At 40.1% G+C, this 25,750-nt stretch overlaps 1 protein-coding gene and 1 non-coding gene across 2 annotated transcripts in view; both read right to left on the bottom strand.

The window, feature by feature from the left end:
- The window catches only part of kif26ab (kinesin family member 26Ab), a 129,045-nt gene that overhangs the window by 18,680 nt on the left and 84,615 nt on the right, over positions 1 to 25,750 (bottom strand). The window contains exons 5-8 of the mRNA XM_088354967.1: positions 9,983 to 10,166; positions 3,852 to 4,067; positions 804 to 897; positions 165 to 427 (exon numbers count right to left, since the gene is read on the bottom strand). Coding sequence (XP_088211093.1) covers positions 165 to 427; positions 804 to 897; positions 3,852 to 4,067; positions 9,983 to 10,166 — 757 coding nt within the window. The remainder of the gene's footprint in view (positions 1 to 164; positions 428 to 803; positions 898 to 3,851; positions 4,068 to 9,982; positions 10,167 to 25,750) is intronic.
- Positions 19,321 to 19,393, bottom strand: trnaf-aaa (transfer RNA phenylalanine (anticodon AAA)). The gene has a single exon. It is a non-coding gene; the product is annotated as a tRNA-Phe (tRNA).

The raw sequence follows: 25,750 nt of genomic DNA on the forward strand, positions 1-25,750 counted from the left end.
CCCGCCCTCTGTCAAAGTGTTTTAACCCAATGTGGCCAATCACATAAAACGATTGCCCACTTCTGTGTTAAGGTGTAGCTGACAACAAAAGCCAAAAAACAAATCAAATAAGAATATTTTTGAAGATGGATGAAAGGCCTGTGAAGGAATTGTGAAGCTCTTACCTGAGTGCCACAGATGGGATCTTCTCTAAGATGGATGCCCGGTGAAGGGCCCTCCTGATGGCTTCCTGACGATACTTCGGCCAGAAGGTCTGTGAGCTCTTCTTCCTGCCCCGAGATTTCTACCGCGGACACCCGGACGGAGAAGCGGGTGCCCGTTTTTTCCTTGCGTTCGTTGATGAGCTTGAAGAGCCAGGAGATGGCGCAGGGCACCACACCTAAGGTCTGCGTGGAGATGTCTTTGCCGATCATTGTGTATGTCTTGCCTGGAAAAGGTTAAAGTAACACTTACTTGCATACCTTTGGGAAAACCTAGCAATGCCCCCATAAACGAAAAACTTTAGCCTTTACTTCAGCAAAACCCAAACCAATACAAAAAAAAAAGATTAAGGTAAAATAAATACGATGTTTATCGTAGCCCAGACATATTTATTCCTTGTGTTTGAAAAAAGTAGCATGCAAAGATTTCTCTTTATTTCTGTGAAAGAAGACAAAAATAAGACATTATTTCTCAAATTGTATATATAAATTGAGTATTTATCTTGAGTGTCAATTTAACTATAAACTTATCATGATCCTTAAAATTATCATAAAATGACACACATTTTGTTTTCAGTGGACTTTTTTTGTAGCAGGCCTTACCAAGCTTTACTTGTCCGAAGCAGAAGATGCACCCATCTGCGCCGTTCGCCACTGACTGGATGACCTCTGCTACTGTACCTGAGCACACCTCAGCCTGAGGAAAACCATCCAGCACTCAAGTCACATTAGAGTCAACAATACATCAACAAGATGCCTTTGAAATTAACAATTATTACACATCGGTTTACCATATATCATCCACGGCTTCTCATTGCCCTGGTGTGTATGCATGCTTTAATGCCCTGCTCATTTTTCTAATTTGTTTTAGTGTAGGCGCTCTGGGGTTGTGCTGTATAGCTGAAGCCTGCCCCCACCTTCACATACATCATAGAGCAAACAAGACCTCTAAAAGCACAGCAGCTTGCTGATACAGTTAGCCACCAGCAGTGCGGTCCCAGCGGCACTGTGGAGCACGCTGGCCTCAGCTCTGCACTAAAACCGTTTTGGGCTTAAACGATCTGCAGCTTACTTAAGCAAACACTCGTTCCAATGATGGAGGATTTCGCTCCATTACGTAGATCAAGTATTGCTTGAGAGATGGCAAGCTTTTTTTTCACTTTAATTTGTAAAGTATGGCCTGAGCCTCATTGCAATTTTTTATCTTAAATGCTCGCTGTACTTAAAAATAAAGCCTGGAGACTGCATATTCTCATTTATTTTTTATTGGAGGCCAGAAAGATAGAATACACAGCTATGGAGCCTATTTTAGTATGACGGGCAAGATGTCTGTCTTAACTAAGATAGCGCCCAGTCCTTATATTGTCTTAGAACCCACCCATACAGGAGGGGTGACTCACTCAATGAGTGATCCAATGATCTTAACAGGTTAAAACTAGATAATGTGTATCACTGTGTTTTTTTATAGTAAGATGCAAAGCAAGGAAGGTCCCATCAATTTAGCTGGGTAAGCTCAAGTCTTCTATCTGAGAGGCCAAATCTAACAGATGTATTGAAAGTTTTCTGCAACCCGTAATATGTTGGTGTATAACTGCAGACTAACTATGCTTCTATTAAGCACAGACATGGTAAGAAAAAGCTGTAAAATCGTAATCATGACCTTTTGTCTTTCACGGCTGAGATTACATCTAGCAGTGTGTGAGATATACTTGGAGTGGATTCAAACCATTCCCAAGGGAGCTTAAAAGGCCCAGCTGGTAAGCATGACCCTGACCTAAGTGTGGCATTTCTTTCTAAAGATCATGGACTGTTCCCGCATATAGGGACCTTTCTTTACCCTTGAGGACATGGACCCTTTCAAAAACAATGCAGACGTGCGGTAGAATGGTATGTATTACGGATGGAAAAAATATGGATACCATATATCGGTATTGGTCCCAGCTTCCAAACTTTTTTTAAGGTATTGGTACACATGATGGAGGCCGAAATCAATATTGGCATCTTTATAGTGCCCATTTTACAACCAGGAACTAGATATTTGATAAGTCAAGTCAAGTCACATTTATTTGTATACCCCTTTATCACAAGATGTCTCAAAGGACTGCACAGGATTATAGACCATTATTACACCATTGCCTGATCTTCAAAACTCAACTCACAATTTTACTGGCATTGGCTACCTTCACAAACCTTGAATTAAAGGAATAGTATAAAAAACATCCATCCATCCATCCATCCATCCATCCACCCATCCACCCATCCACCCATCCATCCATACATACATACATACATACATACATACATACATACATACATACATACATACATACATACATACATACATACATACATACATACATACATTAGCAACAAAAATGGTACATTAGGATTTAAAGCTGATAAGTTTATTGTTTTTTTAATATTGAACACATGTAAAAGAGATTGCATAAATGCCAGTTCGTTATCATGACTATCATCCATACATATTTTGACTAGTATGCACTGTTCCTGTTCTTAAATTTCCAAACCTTTTAGGGCAGATCTACTCCTTGTAACTTTGGATATTTGATAAAATGAAAGGGTGTAGAGAGGACCTTTAGAAAAGTTTTCTGTTCAGTCTTTTCCTGCTCTTCTCGGATGTAATATTGGTATCAAGACCCGCGATCAGTATTTACAAATAGGATTTGGGGGTCCGTCTTAAAATAATGTTATATCAAACATATGTTATATTTATAATGTGAAATATTTTTTTTTAATGGTAAATATATTTTTTTTAAAGTTTTACACTTTTACCATAACTTTTTTTTAAACATCCCATGGTTAATTTTCTGATGTGCACACCAAGTGGGATCCAAAAAAGATACTCATACTTGAACAGCATTGGTATAAGTGTATCCAACGTCCTTACGTAAAATTAGGAATTAAAATTATATTTATTTAACATTCGGCCAAAATTATATGCCATTTATTATTACAGTATACAGGGAGTCATCAACACAGCCCAGAAACTCATTGGTTACTCCCTGCCTAGCCTGGAGGACATTGCCGTCAACATTATGAAGGACTTTTCTCACCCAGGCGACAACCTATTTGACCTGTTGCCCTCTCATAGGTGCTACAGGTCCCTTAAATTCAGAACCAACAGACTCAGAGACACTTTTTACATCAGGGTGATCACCATCTTAAACAAGCCAACACAACTGTAAAAATAAATAATTTTGCCAGTTGCATTGAAAATTGGATACTTATATCCTATGAATCGACTTATTTGGGATTTTCTGTTGCTGTAAAATGTTGTTGCTCTATTTTATTGCACTATCGTTACATTGCACTTGCAATGTAGGCCAGTGTTTAAGCATTACCATGTAAATATGTGGCTTATTTAGCCCCACTTTTTTGTCTTAATTTTCACTTTTAAGTCTTTATTACATCTTTATCCTAGAGTGCCATGTCCAATCTTGTTGCAAACAATGTTATCTACGTTGTTTTTATTGACATCCATCCATCCATTTTCTGCGCCGCTTATCCTCGCTAGTGTCTCGGGGGGCTGGAGCCCATCCCAGCCATTCTTGGGCAGTGGGGGGGACACCCTATACTGGTTGCCAGCCAGTCTATTTTTAATGACAGTAAAGACAATTCAATTCAACTTACTTGTGAGGCGTCCTGGGTAAAAACAGCATCAAAAGCAAATATCTTTGGGACAGCAACAGTGGCGGAGCGTCTGTGTCCTGAACTTGAGTGCGGAGGACTTGATGCAGGATCATAGAGGGTCACCTGCTTTTTCCTGCTGTCCACTTTTAGGAAGGACTGAGACTCCGACGCGTCTGTTGCATCCAAAGACGGGCAAATGCGCATCATCACTTTGACCTAGAGTTAGACAGATTACACCATGAGACAAAAGCACAAGCTCAACTACAAAGTGAATCCTACAAAAAGATTCAAACATGGTTTCAGATTTTCCACAAATTTTCAGGTGATATCCTTTTGCTTCTAGAGCAGACAAAAGAAGAATAAATTACACAGAGATTCTGAGTATAGCTCGGCTTCCAAAAGGAAAGCTCGGTGCCACATTGTGCATGGACGTCACGTCATCTGTATCGAGAGTTGACGGACACCAAAGGTTTCCATGGAAACGCTCCATCCCACATTGACTGGCAAGCCGGCAGGTCAGCTTCATGCCTAATGGTGTCAGCGCGCCAGCTAAACGCAAGGTGCGCATTGAAAATCAAGGCGTAGAGCGCTGCGGATGAATGAGTGTGAAGAGGGGGGATTAGCGCTCTGGTGGGGTGTTTTTCCAGGATGAGGGGAACACACCCGCATGGGAGTGCATGTGCATAATACCCCCCACACCCATGATTGCACCTACTGAGTCTTTCTACTTTTCACCTCCCTCCCCTGTTGCATTCTGTGATTGGCAAACATAAAAAAATTACATTAACATGTTACAGACAACAAATTCAGTGCATATTGACATGTCCCACAAGGCACTACCATGTTTGACCCAAGGTATGATGTTTAGTCTAGAGCTTTCTAGTGGTAAACAAAAAAATGTCAAGTCAAAAACTATATTGATTTAAATCATAAGCAAAATTAGTAAAAATACCCTTGGATCAAGAAATGTGTATTCATTTTACTTAACATAAAGGCTCACTTAGGGCCCGGTCACACAGCCGTTTGCGGCTGAATCACAGCCAGAAATTTCTGCCTGTGAGGCGGACGCTATTGGACGCTTTGAGGTCGCCATACAGACGGGATACAGCAGTGCTTTACTCGCGGTCGGAAATTCACACGCGGTAGGCCGCGCGAAAAAGTTTTGAGCTGCTCAAAACTTTGAGCACGTGTTAACCGCGGGCGGCACACGAGGTAATGACGCGGAAATGACGCGGAACGACGTGCTCTGGCCGCGGCCAGGGCGTGGTTACACATGGGTAGGACGGGAAATTTCAGCGGGTAATCGTGGGTGGAGCATGGTAATAGCATGTTCTGCGCCTGTATCGCGGTGTTATTACGTGAAATTAGCGTGTTACGCGTGTGACGGTCAAACGCCTTTCTCCGCGTATATACAGCGCGATTTGCCGAGCATACGTCAGTTGTGCTCGAGACGTCAAGGGGTGGACATGGATCCCCGTCACCGTAGTGACCTCGTCTTAATCCATTTTTATTTCTTGACATTTATTTTAATTTCAAAACAAGATAATAAAATCAAAATGAAAAACTATTACAATAATAACATATTGGCTTCTTCGGTGCCATAGCTTGAAATCTTGATCTTCACGGGACTGTGTCTTGAGCGGTTATGATTTCTACAGCCCGGTGTTATGCCGAGAAATGCATCCCTGCCGAGATTTGCATCCCATCGCTACAACAACCACTTTTACCTCGTTTTATCTCACTTTTATATCACTTTTAGGGAATTTAATGGCGAACATATAACCAAAACCACTTCGTCTTGCATTTGTTGGGAATGTAATACAACTTAAACCATTCCGTCTTTGTTTTTGTTGTGAACGTAACCGAACGGTAATGCACACCGTATATAAATCCTCCCCCCCTCGCGTGAACGCGCATTCTGCTGCGCTTCCAACAAAAGCGATCGTATTCTATATAAAACGCTTATTAAAACAATAAAGCGAGCTAATTATAATAATTGGGAGATCCTAGTCTATATAACGCGTTTATTCAAACAATAAAGTGCGATCGTATTCTACAAAATGCGTTTGTTAATGCGGATGAAAAAGTCACCAACGTCAATGCACGCTTCCAACAAAAGCGATCGCAGCAGAATGCGCATTCACGCGAAGAGGGGGGGGGGGGGGGGTATTTTGCCTAGGAGTCGGATTTGGGCACAACACCGGCTCGGGAGCTTTTATACCCGTGGTCCACACGAGAAAATGACGCAGAAATGACGCGATGAGGAAGCGGAACAGTCGCCGGCGTCTGTTTTGCGGGCATACCATCGATGAACAGCGGGTTGGCCAATTTTGCGCATTTTCCATCGCGGGCAACCACGGGCAAAAAAAAAAACGCAAAATTTTACCCGCGATACAGACGCAAACGGCTGTGTGGCCGGGCCCTTAGAGGGAGAGTTCTTCCTACTATTGGTACCTTGTGAGTCTAGTTCGTTTTCTCCCTTGTGTTTCTTGCACTCGTATTCGGTTGCACAACATAGTACAGCGACATTTTCTGGTCAAATATTACAGGGGCACTGCGGTTACTGCCTGTTTAACGTGCATATGCTATCACAAATCTACAATGTGCATACAAGTAAAACATAACCAAATATGTATTAAAACTAGCAATGGTATCATACCGATACCAGCCTTTTAACCAGCCTGTTTTTAGGGAATTGGTACTATTAATGTTGGCTGATACCAGTATATTTTGCCCTATTGGCGTTGTTTTGCAATCACTAGACCATCAATTAACATAACTTTATTTGCTGAACCAATCTGTAAATTAGGGATTGGGTACCTATGGCTCACAAGCCGTATATCGCTCTTTTCATGAGCACATATGGCTCGGAAAGAAAATATAAATTTTACAATATATTGCTTAATACAAAGCCAAGTGTTGCACATGAGAAGCCAAAACAACACTGTTGTACAAATGGTATGGTCCGGTACATATAGCACATAATTTTGACTAAAATAGAGTCAAGATGTCACACCAACAGACCCCGTTGTGGCTGTAAATCGTTATATATCCTTTATAAGAAAGCTCATTAAACATTTAATGTTCATTGTTGAAACACTTTATGATGTAAAGCAGAAGAACAAGCTTTAACCATAAAACAGACATTTTACCTAGAAGCTCTATCAAAGAATGTAGAACAATTTGATAAGTGAGCGGTAGGAATGAGTGGAGCTATATAAAGCGTGCACTCTTCCTCCCTTTTCCAGCACCGTCTGCATTGAAGGAAAATACATTGGTATCCTCGATTGCAGTATTTTATGACATTTCTACAAAAGACCTTTGTCTGCACCTTGTTTTGAAGCTGTTATCTAGGAAAAAAATTACAGTCAAAATGAGCCGGTTTTAAGTGGTATATTTCTATGGATGTGGGACATAGGCTCCGGTGTGATTAATTTTTTCATAGACTTTATTACATCATCTTAACCTCACCCTGGGTAAATAATATGAGCTAAAGAATTAGCTTTTTGTCTGGAGAGTAGGTTTGGCAGTTTTTTTTGGCAGATACTGATAACAATAGAACATAAAATAATTACCTCTGCCACATAACCAACTTATCATTTTTAAAATATTTGAAAGACCAACATATGTTCCTTAAAATTGCAAGAAAATAATGATAGTTCCACAAATTTGGAGTGCCTGATTTTAATACGGCCACTAGAGGGTAGAATACAATAGAATCGGGTACTGTTACATGTGCCGATACCTCAAATAAGGCTTTTATGAGCACCCATAGTATTGTTAGTGCCTAACTACTGGCTAACATACAAACAATGGAGTTTTTTTCCCCTTAAGTCCCACAAATTACCCCTTTCCCTTTACATTTGAGACCTTTCACATGGTTTTATGGTTTCCTGTGAGCAAAATAAATTGTATTATGAAAAGGGTTTTAATTCCAGTCTTCGGCAAAGCTTTTCAATCAATTGAAATGCCTTTCGAAGGCTAAATGAGTACAGTACCTACGGCACAATCATGTGCCAAGGCTGTGACTGAAAATGCCTTTCTTGTAAGTGCATGCTTTCCACTCAGCGGGGGGGCCGTTGCCATGACTGACACTTGCATGTGTCGGGACTATTACATTTGCTGTGACATTTAAAGAAGGCGCTCTTGCTACTACAGCATCACATACCCAGTCCACCGTCCAAGCAAATGCTTCTGTTATATTTATGTTGGCCGAGATTACATGCTGTAGGCCATGGAGGATTGGCTCCAGTACTTTCACACCTCAGACTGCTGTGCTAATGGCCCCGTGGTCCGCTACCCCTCGATCCCCCCTAACAAGTCCATCAGAGTGTTTTGGCAATCCCCAAATCACCACTGCGCCTGAGTCAAAAGTAGATATGACCCACTTTTAACTTAACACAGTGGTACAATTTAAGAAAAGTCACTTGAGAAATGAAGGTCAGCTTGTCCCAAATAGACAGAGCAAACAAACGCAATAGCTTTAAAAATGATAATCAAGTTTTACGCGATTCTAACAATGTCATAAATGTTAATTACCTCTTTGCAAACAAGCCCTTCGGGTGCACAGATGAACAGTTTACCTCAGTTTTGGGCTTGTTTGCAACACAGATTTTGTGTGCCTCGACAGGAAATTTACCATAAATGCCCGACTGTCTGCATTCCTGGCACAGAAAACGCAAGCGCTTCCTACCCAGGTGGGATTTAATTTTGTTGGGGGAGTTCTGATTTCTAAATACAGGACGCTGGCTCAGACAAACAATGGCCAATAAACCTCAGAGGAAGAGCGATGTGTTTACACTGTTTTCCTTAATGATTGATCCTTTGCTACCAGTTTGGCTTTCATGACCTCACACTGCTACTGGCGTTTAACAAAACCTGTTGTTTATACGACTATGGTTTTGTCCTCTGTGTCTGTATTACAGCAGGAGGAATGCTGGTTTCACAAATTTGTGACATTCCTGCAGGCTTGTCACAAGGATAAAGTTTGAGCCACTCTAAAGTGTCTTCAGCATGTTGTGCAGTCTATACCCCCCCAGTATTCAGCCTCATTGTGTTTTGTATTGATCGTATTATTATTATGTTGCTTCTAATTTCATAACTATGGATTTACTGTCTTTACTTGCCAGCGTGCTAGATAGCTTCTGATGTTTTCTCGTGCAGAAACACAACTTTAAGTATTTAGAGATTGAAAAGGCAATATGGCATAAACAAAGAAAATATTGTATAGCCATGTTTTTTTTAAATAATCATAGCATTTTAATTGACACCTTTCTGCTAGCTAACCATTGTTAGCAAAATTGTGCCAAGAGAGACAACAAAGAAAGAACGTTATCATCTCCTGACAATGCTTTTAGACCCAAACTCATGAATTAAAAAATATTTTTTCCAAAAACTGTGTTCCATTCCTTTTCAGTAAAGCTAATTGATAATTTAGCCAATGATTACCCACTGAGTACACAATGTTGTTTGAGCATTGAATTTTGGGCAAAAACTGGTCTGGTCTCTCCAAGAATAGATGTATGAAATTGGGCAATGATTTGTCAGTCAGATGTGGTTTATATTTAGTCCAAATTTAGTCTCTGGTGTTTTTAAATCATCCCCAGAAAGATGTCCTTCGTTAACTTCTGGAAAATGTTTTTTTCAAACCTTCAATTTCTAAACTGAATAAAGTCGTCTTTCGGAAAGAATTTTCTTCAAAGATCATTATACCAGTTGTTGCTGGGCGGGTTCTAGGCTAGCATGTAAGCTAGCAGACTTACATGGAGTCAAAACAGAATGCATACATGACAACCTTTTAACAACAAAAAGCGGTAGAGCAATTCTGAGGCGCAAAACATAATTTTTTTGAGGAGTATTAAAAAACATGTGCTTCATTAAAACCAGAAGTAGCAAACTTTTCCCAAAACAGAAATCTAATGCGATCATTGGAGCAGTTTTATCATGCACAAAGACTTAGTCACTCTTCAATTTAAAGGAGCCATAGACTAAAATACAGGTATCAACTAGTCTTTTTTTAATGTTTGGATAGATTTTATTTTTCAAACCATTGACAAACTCTCGATGAGAGCTGACAAACTACCAATATTCCCATTTTTCTGAATTTAAAGGTTGCAGCAGAGGTGTCTCACCTTTCCCATTCCAGGGTTGTCTTTCACTTTGGATACGGCACGGAGCAGGCATGGCGGGGCAGCAGGGGGCGATACCTGCAGGATGCCACTGAAGTTGGTGGGGTAGATTGAAGGCTCCTGTGGGTGGAGCAGGGTAGGTGGCTGCTTCTTTCGTTTGGACGACAAGTTCAGCTTCTGAGCTGCCCTGAAACCAAACAAGAATATTAAATGGATTGAAAAAAATACTCTTGTAATATGCGTCTAGCTTTACATTGTACTTGTGTTCTACAGTAGAATAGTTAGTTGGTTGGATCCCTTAACCAGTATGGCACAATTTCCTGTGTTGTGTCTTGTGCAAGTACAGCCTGGTGGCACCCATCCCTCCTTAGGCCAACGTATCTTTCCACCCGGAAGGACCAGAGGTCCAAAAAGTTTCCCTGTTTCCCCAAGAGAACACATTTACACAAATCTATTACCAGTAAAGATAGTGTTGCCTTGTTTCTTTTTCAGAGCCTAATCTTACATTTTCCTCCCTCAAGGTACTATCTCAGTGTACTATTGACATAGCTGTGAAAACCATTGATTTTATCTGGATCAAACAAACACAGATGTGAAACAATAACAGAAACTGGAAGTCTCTCCTCTGGGGCAATTACGACACATAATATCCTACTGTCTTATCATTCAGAGCAGCAAATGCTGTGTTGTTTCATTTTTTCAACCAAAAAAGGCACGGTATAACACCCAAAACACTGGAGAAAGCTATTTTTTTGCGGTGAAAGCTGTTTTGCACATCAAAAAAGTGCAGTAGTCTTTTTACAAGCATTTTAAAGGGACATTGTGTATTATCTAGCGGCTCCTAATGGTGAAATAAACGTTATTCACTAACAAAACAATAGTCTCATCTCATCTCATTTCATTAGCTGCACCGCTTATCCTCAGTAGGGTCGTGGGGGTGCTGGAGCCCATCCCAGCAATCATCGGGCAGTGGGCAGAGGACACCCTGAACTGGTTGCCAGCCAATCGCAGGGCACACAGGGACAGACAACTCACTCACTCATTCACACCTAGGGACAATTTGGATTGGCCAATTCACCTGAAATACATGTTTTTGGAATGTGGGAGGAAACCGGAGTGCAGGGAGGAAACCGGAGTGCAGGGAGGAAACCCACGCAAGCACGGGGAGAACATACAAACTCCGCACAGGAAGTCTGGAGCTGGATTTGAACCCACGCAGGAGGTTCCCATGACTTGAACTGTGCCGCACATGCGCTAACCACTGCGCTGCCCACAAAACAATAGTGATTTAAATAATGCAATAAAAAAAAACTCGAACTATTACATAAATGTGCAAACACTCATGGGTTGAGGGAGTTGTATTTATTTTACATAACATGAGGCTCACCTAGAGGGAGCTGTAATGATTGTCCAACATCTTGCTGCTAGGGGTATGCACCAACATCAAAAACTTTGAAAAAGGTTAAGGAAATGAGAAGTAGAATTATGCGGTTTGGTCACTTTGAGTCTCCATATTTTGTATTTTCACAATGGAGAGATATCTAGTGGTCAAATACGTAAGAAAAAAACATTAGTTATTATATAGTTATAATATAATTTGACGACATGCTACAATATTTTTTTGTAGAAAAACTTGAGAATAAATATCTAAAATGACCAAACAGACCTGTCATATGCCTCATCCAATCAATATGGTCATTTACATTTTCTGATTTTAGTAGAAAAAAGAAAGAAAAATAATACTTAAGCTAAAGATTTTTCAAAGTGTAAAATAACAACAGTGATGTTATTATGTTAACTAAATAGTGATGTAAATAATATTCACTTTCATATTTAGAATAAAATGATTAATGTTGTCTGACAGTCGAAAAGTATTATTAATTCAATGTTTTACTCAATTTTCTTGTTTTGGGCTTTGTATTCTGAAACCAATATGTTTTTGTTGGAGAAAAAAAAAAAAAAAACTTTTATGTATGTGCAAAACACAAGAAGATAAAATTATAAAAAAAGCTTTGAAAAAAACACTAGCAATTTCAGGATAATATGAAAAACAAAGCTATATCACTAGATAGATAAGACAATATTAATCCTCTTAAATCTTACATATTATGTTAGCTCTCTGTTTTGCTCTCATTATTATTACTGACCTTTTGGGTCAGTTTCATTTTCTAATGTCTTACTACGGATGTTCTCAACCCCATTCTTATAAAACCATTGGTTCAAAGTGGTATACAGTGGAATTTTGATAAGGAAAAACAATATTTTTGGAAAAATTTGACACAGCTACTCATAGCTCTCAAAGAACCCTGCTGAGAGCTACCCTCCTAAAACTGATGTAACACAAGCCACAGTTGTGAAAGTCCTCAAATTGCTTTTTGGTTTGCAAGAAAAAAACAAAAGTCTTGATCGTCAATTCCTTCCTGTGTAGCTATTTCCAAGTTTGCCCTGCAGACCCATCAGAAAGATCTCTGAAATTGAGCTAACAGCACCGTCAGGGAGAGACAGAGCAATAATCCCAAAATCATTTGAATCTCCAGTACTGTAGAGTTATTCTGGCAAAACGAAAGACTTGTGCACCAATGCAACAAGCAAGCCCCATTAGCCCTCCTCAGCTCCTCCGGACAAAATTAGCGGGTCTCCGCCAAAAACACAGCCCCTCCCTCCTTTCTCAACACCCCCCCCATAAAGCCTCCCTACGCCCCCCTGCTGCGACAACCCTTGAGCACAATCATGGAACATGCTGCCGGCTGATGGAATAATTATTGCATCCAAGAGGGCTACAGTAGACGCTTCTCCCTCGGGGAGTCACTGATGTGTGATAGTGTGCTGACTGGAAAAAAATGACGGCGGTTGAGGTGAGTGTGAGATGAAATGAAAGAAAGGTTGGGACAAATCTAGTACTCTTTTTCATCAGTCAAAGGTAAATAGGTTAGGCCTGCCTGTCCACCTGTTCGGTCATGTGCTATCTGGCATAAATGATCAAAAGAAGGGGTATACTGAATTGGTCTCGAATGCAATAAAGCTGAAGTTACAGAAATTGCCAGGATGCATACTTACAGCTCTTTCCAATCCATTCTTTAGATTTTGCTCATAGTCATCAAAGAGACAACTGATCGAGTTCAACTTTGCAGTCCATGTCTGTGTTGTCTTCATTTTCCATTACTTAAACATTTGATCTTCTGCCACAGTCTTGCAAGAACAGAGCGAGAGAGCTCAGCAAGGTCTTTTTCACTCTGATGCTGATCATAGAGAAGCCTGATTTCCAAGAAAGGGACAAGGTGAGGGTGTAGGACTGAATAGGACGAGAATACCAGTTTGCAAGATGAGGGTGCAGGTAGTCCACAAGCCTTCTTGTGAAGGGGGAAATGAGGGGGGTCAGGACGAGAATATGCGTAACCCCATTTCACACGCCTCTGAAGCGCTTGCGATTCCCAAAAAGTTGAGCCCCAGAGACTCAAGAATCCGGCAACAGTCTTGGCGCAATTTCACCCGGCATCCCTTCCATCACGTCCATGCGTTCACATCACAAGCCACGGACCCAATTCCCCATGGTGGTACGGCGACTGATTCCAAGGAATGCGTCGATGCTGCTCACACGCGGGAATTAACGCACTGGCAGGCTGAGATCGACGTGTATTCCTGCTCCTTCTATTGCGCTCTCCACTAACCAGTGAAATTCTGGCAGTTGTCCTGCTATGCTTCTCTTGCTCTCTTTCTCCTTCTCTCTCTCTGTTCCCCAGCCCATCCCCTTTCCCTTCAACAAGCAGACAGAGTGTCAGCTCACTGGATTGCTGGCTGCTGGCGGCGCTATTTGGGAGTACTGTTTTTCCCTCCACACACCACAACCCCATCGTGCGCACATGCACCCAGCGCACCCCGCTGCACGTCAGATGAATACTTAATGGACACAGGAGCCCTCCTTTCTTTTAGGGGTCCCACACTTCAAACAGATTTGGTTAGTATGCCTACAGTATATGTAAGTGAGCGTTTTGGTGTGGGTAGTCACTACATATAGAATCAGTCCTTGAATTAATAAACAGTTACATTCTGACGCTGGAAGTCAAATTTTCTTTTTAATCGCGTGGGATAAATTAAAATAGAGTGTCCCTTTTGAAAGCAGCTAAGCGCATCATTGCCTGCCTTTTCCCCTCCCTGATGATCATGTACTCCACTCAGTGCCTTAGCAGAGCCAGACACATCATCAAGGACAGTTTACATACAGGTACCCAGCTCTTTGACCTGCTGCCCTCTGGAAGACACTACAGCAGCATCTGAACAAAAACTAGAATGAGGAACAGCTTTTTCCTCAAAGTCATTACCACCCTGAACTCCCATCTACAGTGTTCAAGGGCATAATGTTCTGTAGAACTGCCATTATGAATATGCACATATCTTTTTACGTTATTAATAAATTGTTTTAAATGTTTTAACCTGTTGCACATATTTACCTTTTTAATTTGTTTTACTTGCACTATAGGGAGAATCCCTCCAGTTGTGTTTTACTTGTATAATAACAATATAGGCCATTCATTCATTTAATCATTAATTCACACATTAACCTTTCCAACATGATGTGTTAGACGAAGGATGAACTCGCGACTCCCAGTTCACCTAGACCTTCAAACTCGAACAAGGATTGGACTCGTGTCGTGAGCAATCAAAGGCTTTAGACTTGCCTGAAGGCAGGGATCATTTCGAAAATGTCTGCAAAAACTCAGGCGATTGGACAGGGACACTTGAGAAAGACGCTGGTTGAGGATTTAAAATCATCAAAGGGGGAAATATCGCGGAGAATAGCAGTCGACTTTTTGTGACCTTTTACAGGAAATCATATGCAAAAGATGTCATCATATAAACAGTCATGGAATGATTGTGTAAACCAAGAGATCGTGGCGTCCTGAATGTCCAAATTTTGTGTTGTGCTTGGATAAGGCGCAGGTGTCATAATATTGAAATGTTGTAAGGGGCGTACTTCAAAAATAGAGGACTGCCTGGATTACTACTATGTCTTTGTAGTAGCATGTGAACAAGTCTCTGTTTTTACCATATTTTCCAGATTACCGTAAATTCCGGACTATAGAGCGCACCTGACTATAAGCCGCACCCACCACATTTTAAGAGGATAACCGCTTTTGTACTTACACAAGCTGCACCTGTATATAAGCCGCACGCTCCCACGTTAAAACATGTAACAGAATCACAAAAGTAACCCAAATCCGATATTAAGTCCCGCGATTGTACCTGAATATAAAGTACACAGTCCAAAAATTACAGCCGGCAAAATGAACGGAAAATGATATCGGTAATTAACGTTTGATGCAGACCTGCAGAGTCCGGGTCCCGTTGAAAGTAATCCAAGGAAAAAAAGTCTATATTTCAAAAGGTAAGGGTGGGAAATATATATATCCACAATTGTCCGCTGCGTCCACAAACACGTCTCACGTTTACTCCACTTCCCGTCAGCCCCCGTGGTTTTCATCCCTTCTTTTATATTCGCCCGTACAAAACATATCAGAATAAGTCTCTAAAATAAATACATTACAAAAATATACAGTTGCAAATACATATTATACATGGTTACACATATTTACAAAGAAAGACGGTACACCGAGAGAGTTTTCAAAGCTTTAATAATAATATAACTTTCATCCCAAACCGTGACTGTGACAGGTAGCAACACGCTACTACCAACACGCTCGCAAAACAGCAAACGGGTCTGTTAAAAAAAGTACAACGTACTTGTAAAAACCACAGTAAACCGTCCTCATCTTCCTCCTTATAACTGACGCCATCAAAGTCGTCTTCCTCAGAATCGGAAATAAACTTTGCCATGTAAACGTCGTCCCACGCCCCCATATTCCAAAACACGCTAGCAACACGCTCAATTGCTCATTGTTTCATCTTATCGGATTGCTCGATTGCTTTTAGCTCGAAAGCTGCGTCATGTGCCTTTCTTTTTGCAATTTGCATGATGAGGGTAAGTTTACGCTAATTTAATTTGTGCACAAGCTAAGAAGTTGCAGTCTTCCTCGGCGCATATATTCCAGCGGTCTAAATCTTACCTTTTGTACTCGAGCGCCTCTGGCGGCCGTTAGAAAAATTACATAAATTGGCCGCATCACTGATTAAGCCGCAGCGTTGAACGTTTGGGAAAAAAAGTAGCGGCTTATAGTCCGGAAATTACGGTATAAGGCGCACCTAAAACCAAAAGTGCCAGAAATTCCCAGAGGGGACCTTATATATCAGGTAGAAGGTTGATTAAATTGGAAAATGCATAATTTCGGGGAATTGCCATTTTGCACTGTAACCATTCATGAATAAATCAATTTATTTCAATTGTGAAATCAGATTTTATGATGTTACTTTATGTTCTATGAAATGGATATCCATTTTCTGATATTTTTTATGAAATCTTAACTCTTACTGCAGTTTTAATATAATGCACCCTACAGTCAACTGGCTTCATACATCAAAAATATTTCGTGCAAGACTGTTTTTAGGTGCGTCTTAAAAACTTATGTGCCTTATAGTCCAAAAGATAGGGCAATCATAAAGACAAAAGGCACATATAATATAAGCACCTTGATGAATAACTCGACCGACAAATGCCACTACTAAAAGGGAGTGAGGCTGCAAAGACATTGAATAGATGACATCGAGCGACAGATTGATGCCGGACCGTGAGAATGAGTGCAGTCAGTCACCGGTCAAGGGTAGAAAAAGGCCAACGAAAGCCGGTGCGTGGGCGAGAACCCCCCGTATTCCCCGGGCTGCCAATTTAGCACGGAGCTCCCCAGCCCTTCGACCGACCGGTGTGGAGAGCGCCCGACGGAGCGAGCGTGAGTGCTGCAAGATGAAAGAACATTCAAGCGCAAATGCGTTTACACCCCGCACCATCCGACACGCTGCCCGTTTTATGAACTTAGATGAATCGACAATGGAAGCAAAAAAAGAAGAAGAAAAAAATCCAGACCCCTGCCTAGCGCCTTCCTATTTGCTGGGCACGGAATTGTAATGAAGCGGTTTGATGTATCGTGTAACCTTTAGCTTCTTCCGAGTCTCCGAACGCTGTTTGGCAGCGTGTCTAACTTAATTTGTCTCGAGGGCTTACTTCAAAGAGCAAGAATCGTCGCTAACCTTGATCTTTGCCACACGCTTCCAATTGCACCCTATCCTGGTGGCTACTGATTGCTGAGCATCTCCCGTGGAAGACAATGCTAATGTGAACATTGGTCACACTGACAGGCTAACCAGTCATTATTAGAGTAATGCTTCTCCCCCTCAGTGAGGATTCAAGTATTAGATGTCGATGTGACGTCATCGTCGAGAGCGGCCACAGTTGGAAGTGCCCCGATAGTGGTTCCGCTTCATCACTGCCTCCTCCTGAACAGACCTCAGGGACAGTTACTGATTGCTAGATATGGAAATGACCCAAAAGAAATGAGGGAGAAAAAGTCTTTGTTCCGGACGTCAGATCGTGTCCTCTCTTGTGGAGGAAGTCACAGTGGGGAGCAAGGGGAGCAGAGGGAGCAAGCGGATTGCAAAATGGCACTGTAAGCCAATGTAAATGGGTATGTATGGATTTGAATTCAGGAATGACTGTGTATGTAAGAAAATCATGTGAGGCTTGTTAGCCAAGGTTAGCATGTCCAATTCATTTGTGTCGTACAAGACCAAGGTTCAATACAGATACTAGAAGGAGAAATCAAGCATGCGCAAAAGGAATCTGATAAACTGAATGGGATGACATGAAATAGAATCCTGCTTATAAATAATGTTACTAAGCCCTTTTAATCAGACTAACGCCTGTTGCGTAAGAGCATCTTTGGGTTTCTGTTTGCGTTTACATGGCCTAATAAAATGATTTACTCAATGTCAGTGGATGTGTCTGGATCGGAATTCAGGAATGAACACATATAAGAGGAAATCATGAGAGGCTCATTAGCCAGAGTTAGGAGATCCAATTAATTTATGTCCGACAAGACCAAGGTATATATATATATATATATATATATATATATATATATATATATATATATATATATATATATATATATATATATATATATATATATATATATATATATATATATATATATATATATATATATATATATATTCCGCTTGTGAATGGCATTACTCAGCTCTTTTCATCAGAGTACTGTGTTTTCTTATCCTAATCTGATTATCCCCGCTTGTAAACATACTGAATCATAGTGCCGGGTTGCATTTCAGTCCTTGTCAAATGAACACCCCAGAGAATCATTTGTTACTAGCATTTACAATGTTGCTTGTACAAATGTTCCTCTGGCCAGTTGCAGATCTTTAGGTAGCTCTAATTATCAGTTTCTATCCTTGACATTTCCTTTCGGAGATTCTCCTTGTTTTTGTCCTTTTGTAGACACGCAGGGATCTGGGAGCGATATCAGACTGTGAACAACACACGCTCACAGTGTAGCTGATTAGCTGTCTGTCGCGAATCTTCATGAATAGAGACGGGGATTCAGAGCTCCTGCCAGCCTCACAATTGCACGGTGATAATGACTAGAGCGCAGTGATTCAGGGTCGCTCGCATTTTGGAGATATTTCGGTTCACAAAACCATGTTGTTAGCGGGATAAGCTGACAAGATGCCATATCAGCAGATGCCATGATTGACTGGGAAGGATGTGCGCTCGTCTTTCAGGTGAGGTGGGTTTTGGAGAATCAATAGGAAGAAAATCTCCCCTGGGCTAAAATCACTACATGTTGTCTTATTGATGGTCTGCCCTTGACACGATCAAAACCCTTTTTGCCCAAATACAGTATGAGCAGGGGATCAGCACAAATAAATGAGATCAACACTTAAACACACAACAATGTAGCACATACAGCCAGTGAAGGATAGTTGGGCTCCTCTCCAAATATGTGAAAAATTTGCATATTTTCGATATAGCAGAGCAATGGCCATGATAGCCAACAACCGTAATATGACCCGACTAATGCTACGCTTTGGCAATGGTGCCATTCATCACAATAGGTTCACAAGCTACAGCCTAGAATTTATAGCCGCAATGAGGTTGATTACTAAGCTTGTGCATGTGTTATCATAGATTTAGTGCTGAATGGCTGATATAAAACACACAACGGTATGATGTAATTACTTTTTGTTGACATTTTACTTAACTTAATGTGCTAATACCTTCTTAAGTATATTTTCCACTTCAGAAGAAATATACATCTTTCAATATAGGGTTGGCTGGTTGTATCTCTTAACCACTAGAGTTGCAGGGGCACCATTTCCTGTGGTGTGTCTTAAGCAAGTTCAGCTTCGTGATGCCTGTCCCTCTCCAGCCCAACATATGTTTCCACCCAGTCATGAACCAGGGTCCTTTCGCATTTTAGGCAAATGTGCTAACCACTGCACTACGGAAACATATACAAATGACAAGATTTGATTTGGTTCAAACCAGGATTATAACAACTCTTGATACACTCTGGGAAAAGTGACCTTGCGTCAGTGGAATAACAATTTGAGCTGGTGAACAGAGTGGAGTAGGAAGGTAAAAATGGGGAATTTAAAATACGAACATCAACGTGTATATATTTTTTCATTTACCAGTCCCCCAATGATTAAAAAATAGCTTTAACTGTATTAAAATCAGTTGTTTGCTAACAAACCATCATTTACTGTGATAAAAAAGCAATTTTTCAAACTGCAATGAGTCTGTTGATTTGACACATACCTCCAAATCTCAATTTAAAAATATTTAGCCACAAGAAGTTGCAATGTTGTGTAGTGCGACCGAAAAAGAGTGCTAAAAGCACAAGGGAGCTTACTCAAAGTGGCCAAACCACACGATGTTCTTCTCTATTTGTTGCCCAGCCTTTTAAAGGTATTTGGTATTTGGGGATACATGTAGCAGCAAAATAGCAGGAAAAATATGTCAGCTGTCTTCATGTGAGTCTCATTTTATGTAAAATGAATGCACATTTCTTGGCTAATGAGTTTTTTAATGCATGTCTTATGATAGTGGGTGTAATTTTGCTTGTCTTTTCTTAAAACCAAAAGGTGATAAATAATACACAATATCCCTTTAAAGTTTGGGCTTTTTTTTTACATAGGAACCTTTTCCCATAGTTGGTCGCAATTTGCGAAGAAATTGATTAATTTGGGGATCAGTGTTAAAACTCTTGAAATCCCAACGATGGCAATAACAGTCAAATATATAAGTTATCCAACAATGCATATTTTGTATCTGAGTCAAAGGTCTATTATTCAAACAGGTTTTTTCACCTGCTGTTCATGTAAGAATAGAAAAAAGGACCAAAAGGAAGTACACGACTTCAGTTTTTTAAAAATCAAAGCATGTGACCAACTGTGAATAAAGACCAAAAATGTGAATGTGTTTCGTGGTGGGCTGTATAATCATCCTCAGGTGGGCTTATCTGTAAACACCACCACTATAAACATGTATTTCCTTACTTTTACTTTTCCTGATTCACTAAAACAAACAGTGCCGAAGTCTGCACCATTGTAAACATAAGCGTTCATCCTTGGAGTGTTCAACAAAGTGGCAAACATCAGTTATTTTGCTTTCACAAGCCAATGTTTCAAACACACCCACACCAGAACTCGCCAACCATTTTTGAAATGATGGCAACCCAGATATGTTGAAATGAAAAGCAACCAAGTTTCTTATCTTTGGCTGACTGAATCTTATCACTCGCAAGCACGAAGACTTGGGCTGACTGCCTGCCTGTTTTTCTGCAGCCTGTGCGTAGTCTCATCTCTCTAGTCTCAGATTACAAAATGAAAAATAAAAATCCAACAGGTCAGGGCCAGGACGTATAAGAAATAGATAAACGAAACCTCAGTTATGGTTAACAGCGAGGGACTTGATTTCCAGTTTGTTGGGCATTATCCTGCCCAAGGTCGTATCAAACTTAATGCAAGGCTTTTAAGAGAACGTCTTTGTTTCCAGGTGGGAAATCAATCTAATATACCAGAATGCAAAATTGCTCTATTTAGATTCCGGCTACTTTTTTATCCTAAACCTTTGATTTTTTTTATATTTTGATATGCATATTTTTTCTTCTTTTAACCTTGCTTTTGTTGTATTATGTCTTATATTTTTCCTTTTTGCACGTGGGAAAGAGGGAATAATGGTATCTCTCCAGTGTGTTGAATATAGCATGTTTGCCAATAAAGTTAAAAGTTGAAGTTGAAATGGCTTGACAATTTTAGGTTTAATTTCAGCAGAATATTACCTAATCGGTCGCCAGTCGGGGCGGCACTGCGGATGAATGGTTAGCGCGTCGGCGGCACTGTACTGAGGTCATAGGATTGACTCCTTCTGTGCGGAGTTTGCATGTTCTCCCCGTGCTTGCATGGGTTTCCTCCGGGCACTCCGGTTTCCTCCCATATTTCAAAAACATGCATGTCAGGTCAATTGGCTGGTCCAAATTGTCCCTAGGTGTAAACGTGCGAGTGAATTGTTTGTTTCCGCGTGCACTGCGACCGGCTGGCAGCCAGTTCAGGGTGTACCCTGCCCACTGCCCGGAGATAGCTGGGATGGGCTCCAGCACCCCCACGACTCTACTGAGGATAAGCGGTCCAGATAATGGATGGACGGATGAATGGTCACCACTCTACTCAAGACATTCACATCAATCAACAATATTTCGATTAATACACATATCTCTTGATATTTCACCAATAAATAAGCGCCCCAACCTCTTATTTGTTTCATCTGTTTTGTCAAAGATAGCTCCCAGCTCGTAAAACACTTGTAAAACGCATTTAGCTAAATATAAGCTAGCCAAGGATCAGATAAAAAAATAGGGAGTGAAAAAAACAGAGTGGAACACGCAGCAATGAATAAATAAGAGATAATGATGCAACAGATGAAACAGTTGAAGGGCGCTGACATTTACAGTTAGATGAAAAAGAAACTACATGAGAAAGAGCTTGTAGTGAGGTTTCTTTAACGTGGCTCTGAATGATTATGTGCCTGAGAAGGAAAAAAATGATCATTGGGTCTTAAAAATCTTATTTTCCTCCCGTGAATATTAGTATTCGTCCGACTGACCATAATCAAGAGAAATAGTTATTACAAAAACGTCTTCATGTTTAAGAAAAACTTGTAGACCGGTCTAATTAACAGATGCATGTGTTACATAAGGATTAGAATTTAAATTAGAATGGTCTTTATTGTAATTGACACTTGGGGATAAACATGTAATTATGACTTAAAATAAGATAAGATAATATGTATTTACAAGGTAGTGCTTGGAGATTGGCCTCCTCGAATTACCAATTTCTTTTGCTAACTGGTTGAAGCAATTCTAAAGAATATGCTAATTCTGTAGGAAGTGGACCGTGGGCACATTCAAACCACCTTAAATTAGCCTAATAAGTTGGATCCTAAATGTGGCATGATCAAGCCTCCTCGGATCAGCAATTTGGGTTCAGAGAGAGTAGAGCTGTTTGCCGCCATCTTGGATGTGGCATGTCATCTTTGATTAGCAACTTGTGTTCAAGTTCTGAAAGCATCGGAAGAGTGGTGCAGCAAAAAATACCTCAATAATATTTGACAACAGCGTATTTCCAAAATAAGTCAATAAACTAAATGATAAGTACCGTGTAGGTAAGCGCCTTGCATGGCTGACTCCCTATCGACGTGTGAGTGTGTGTGAATGGGTAAATGTTGAATACACTGTCAAGCGGTCATATACTTTAAAAGCGCTAAATAAAATGCAGTCAATTTATTATTTACACTTTTTTATAAAAAGGAAGGAAATAAATATAACCTCTAAGACAAATAAAAAACATGACAGTGTGAGGGCGAAAAGACATAAAAGTGCTTAAAGTGTGCAACGGGACATGTGTTTCAATAGGGAGGGATCAAAGTACTTAAATACGCTATCGTTGCAGTAACTTTTTAGCTTTTGTAGGTGTTTCCTGCTCTCCTCATAAAGCCCCTGCATACTCACTGGTCCACAAAGCCCTCTTGACTACACAACCATCGTAATGAGGGCTTAAAACCAGTAAATGGGGGACATTTGGGAGCAGAAGTCACAGGCTGTAATTCTATTTACAGTTCATTTTATTGTTCTCCCTAATAAGGCCTTAAATTGGATGAATATTAGGTCATAGAAGGGGAGACAAAGAAGAGGGCATTCTCTCCATAGGACGCAATTGTCATTCGATGACACGTAGCAGCCAACGTAAAGCCAGGGAGGAAAGAATTTTAACTTTTGACCCCCTTTTGTGCAATTGTAGCAACAAGCTATCTGCTATTTCGTCAAACCCAATTAAACATGCAGCGGGCGAAATGCCATGGCATAAAATTCACTTTTTATTGGATAGATTCCAGGCTGTGTTGGGAGTAACGCGTTACAAAGCAACGCATTCCTGGAACGCAATTACTTTCGTCTGTAACGAGTACTGTAACGGGTTTTTAATCAAATTGTAATTCTTGTATTCCTGATCTTTACCTTTTCCTCCTTCGTTCATGAAGCATGAAAGCATAGTTTTACTGGCAACTGACTGACCCAAAAGCAGCGTAATGAAAATAAAACAGTTGCTGGAGAACAAATAACTTTGTTATTAATCTCATCTCATCTCATTAGCTGTACCGCTTATCCTTATTAGGGTTGCGGGAGGGCTGGAGCCCATCCCAGCCATCTCCGGGCAGTGGGACACCCTGAACTGGTTGCCAGCCAATCGCAGGGCACACGGGGACAGACAACTCACTCACTCAGTCACACCTAGGGTCAATTTGGACCAGCCAATTCACCTGAAATGCATGTCTTTGGAATGTGGGAGGAAACCAGAGTGCCCGGAGGAAACATAGGCAAGCTCGGGGAGAACATACAAACTCTGCACAGTAAGGCCGGTAGCTGGATTCGAACCCACGCAGGAGGTTCCCACAACCTCAGAACTGTACCGCACACGCGCTAACCACTGCGCCGCCGTGCCGCCCTGGTTATTAAAAATTAAATATTATTAATAACTTTCGGTTCCTATCAATCCTATGCACGTTGAGATGGTGAAGCCACTAGCCTGCCATGTTTGTGTGTGAGATACAAAAAGGGGAAGGGCTGTCGTCTGCCTCACGTTCCAATTGGGTGAAAACAGCGCTGTCAGATCCATTAATTACTTTCATTGTATCACGCTACTTTCAGGTGTCAGTAATCTGGGGGGTATTGTAATTACTTTTTTAATGAAGTATCCGTAACTAATTACTTTTTCCGTAACACGACTAAGACTGGGTGTTACGTAAAACCTGATTAAACATGCAGCGTAAATATTCACTTCTCATCCGATAGATGACAGGTAATAATGAAGACATATTCCTCTTATGTTGTGCAGACTGCAGTTTATCCCAGCCGCCACCTCACCTTCACCCCCCACCCCTACCAGCCGGCCTGGCACCGCTGACAAAGATTAACAGCTGCTTTCATCCCTTTCCTGTACGTTGGTTCACTCGGCGCTAGCTATTTCGGCGGCGCTGATCTCCGCGACTGAGGGAAGTCGCCTGGAATGACTTCACACGCCCGCTACACATGTTGAACTCAGGTTCAACTGACACTCCCGCCCACAGCTTCCCTTGAAGACCTCACCGAGCGACAATGTGAGCGGTTGTATGGAAGAAGAGACGACAAATGTTCTTTTGTTTGTTCTTAAATGTTACGGGGATGAAAATGTTTAAAAAAAAAAAAAAAAAACGCAATAAAAGATACATTATATACAATTATGTATTATATATTATACACAATATATATATATATATATATATTTATATATATATATATATATATATATATATATATATATATATATATATATATATATATATAACTAAAGTGAATAACAAATGAAAACAATAATTTGGAAATATTTTATGAAAACCAAATTTAAAAAAACATAAACAATATGTAAAGAAAGAAAAAAAATATATAATCAGCAAAAAATATGCAGAAATTCACAAAACCAAAATGAAGAAAAAGGAAAAAATTAATTAGAATCTAAAAATATTTTCAAAAAAAAGAAAAACAATTTGTAAAAAATAAAATAAATGGAAAGATAAGCATAAAAAAATCTGAACTAATATACAAGTTAAATAAATAGAAAATGAAAAATAAATTCGGAAAAACTTAAATTATAAATAAATATACAAATACAAAGTCAGCAAAAAAAGCTGTTGTTAAATAGTATTAGAATGCAGGATTGTGTTTGAAAATTGGGCAGAACTACTAAAAGGGATACTGTGTAATATTTGAGCACTAGATGTTGCTCCATTGTGTATTGCATCCAAAAACAAGTGCTACAAAGCTCGAAGAAGAACACAAACTACAGAGAATCAAAGTGATCAAACAATTCATTTTTACTTCTAATTATTTTGCCCTGCCTTTCCCTGTGTTTTTGTTTTTTGGGGGTAGCTTAGCAGCAAGATGGCGGACAGTCATCTCCTTCTAGGTGAGCTCTAGGTGGGCATCAAATAAATGACTTACAACTATTTAAAATAATGCCTGTCTATGTGATAGTCCATGCGTTTTTGCAAATTATTCAAATCAATAATGTTTTTATTTTTTAATGAATTGAGTTTTTTTCCACTAGGAGTCACTAAATAATACACACTGTCCCTTTAATTGTTGATGAACAAGAAAAAATATATATAAATATATCAATTAACAGATAATTGGAATAAATAGAGACTACACAAAGATGTATTATCTACATCAATACTTTGAAAATGTGAAGAACGATGAATGAAATTCATACATT

This window comes from Urocampus carinirostris, chromosome 15 (genome assembly GCF_059441175.1).
Source record: "Urocampus carinirostris isolate Australia breed hairy pipefish chromosome 15, RoL_Ucar_1.0, whole genome shotgun sequence".
NCBI lineage: Eukaryota > Metazoa > Chordata > Actinopteri > Syngnathiformes > Syngnathidae > Urocampus > Urocampus carinirostris.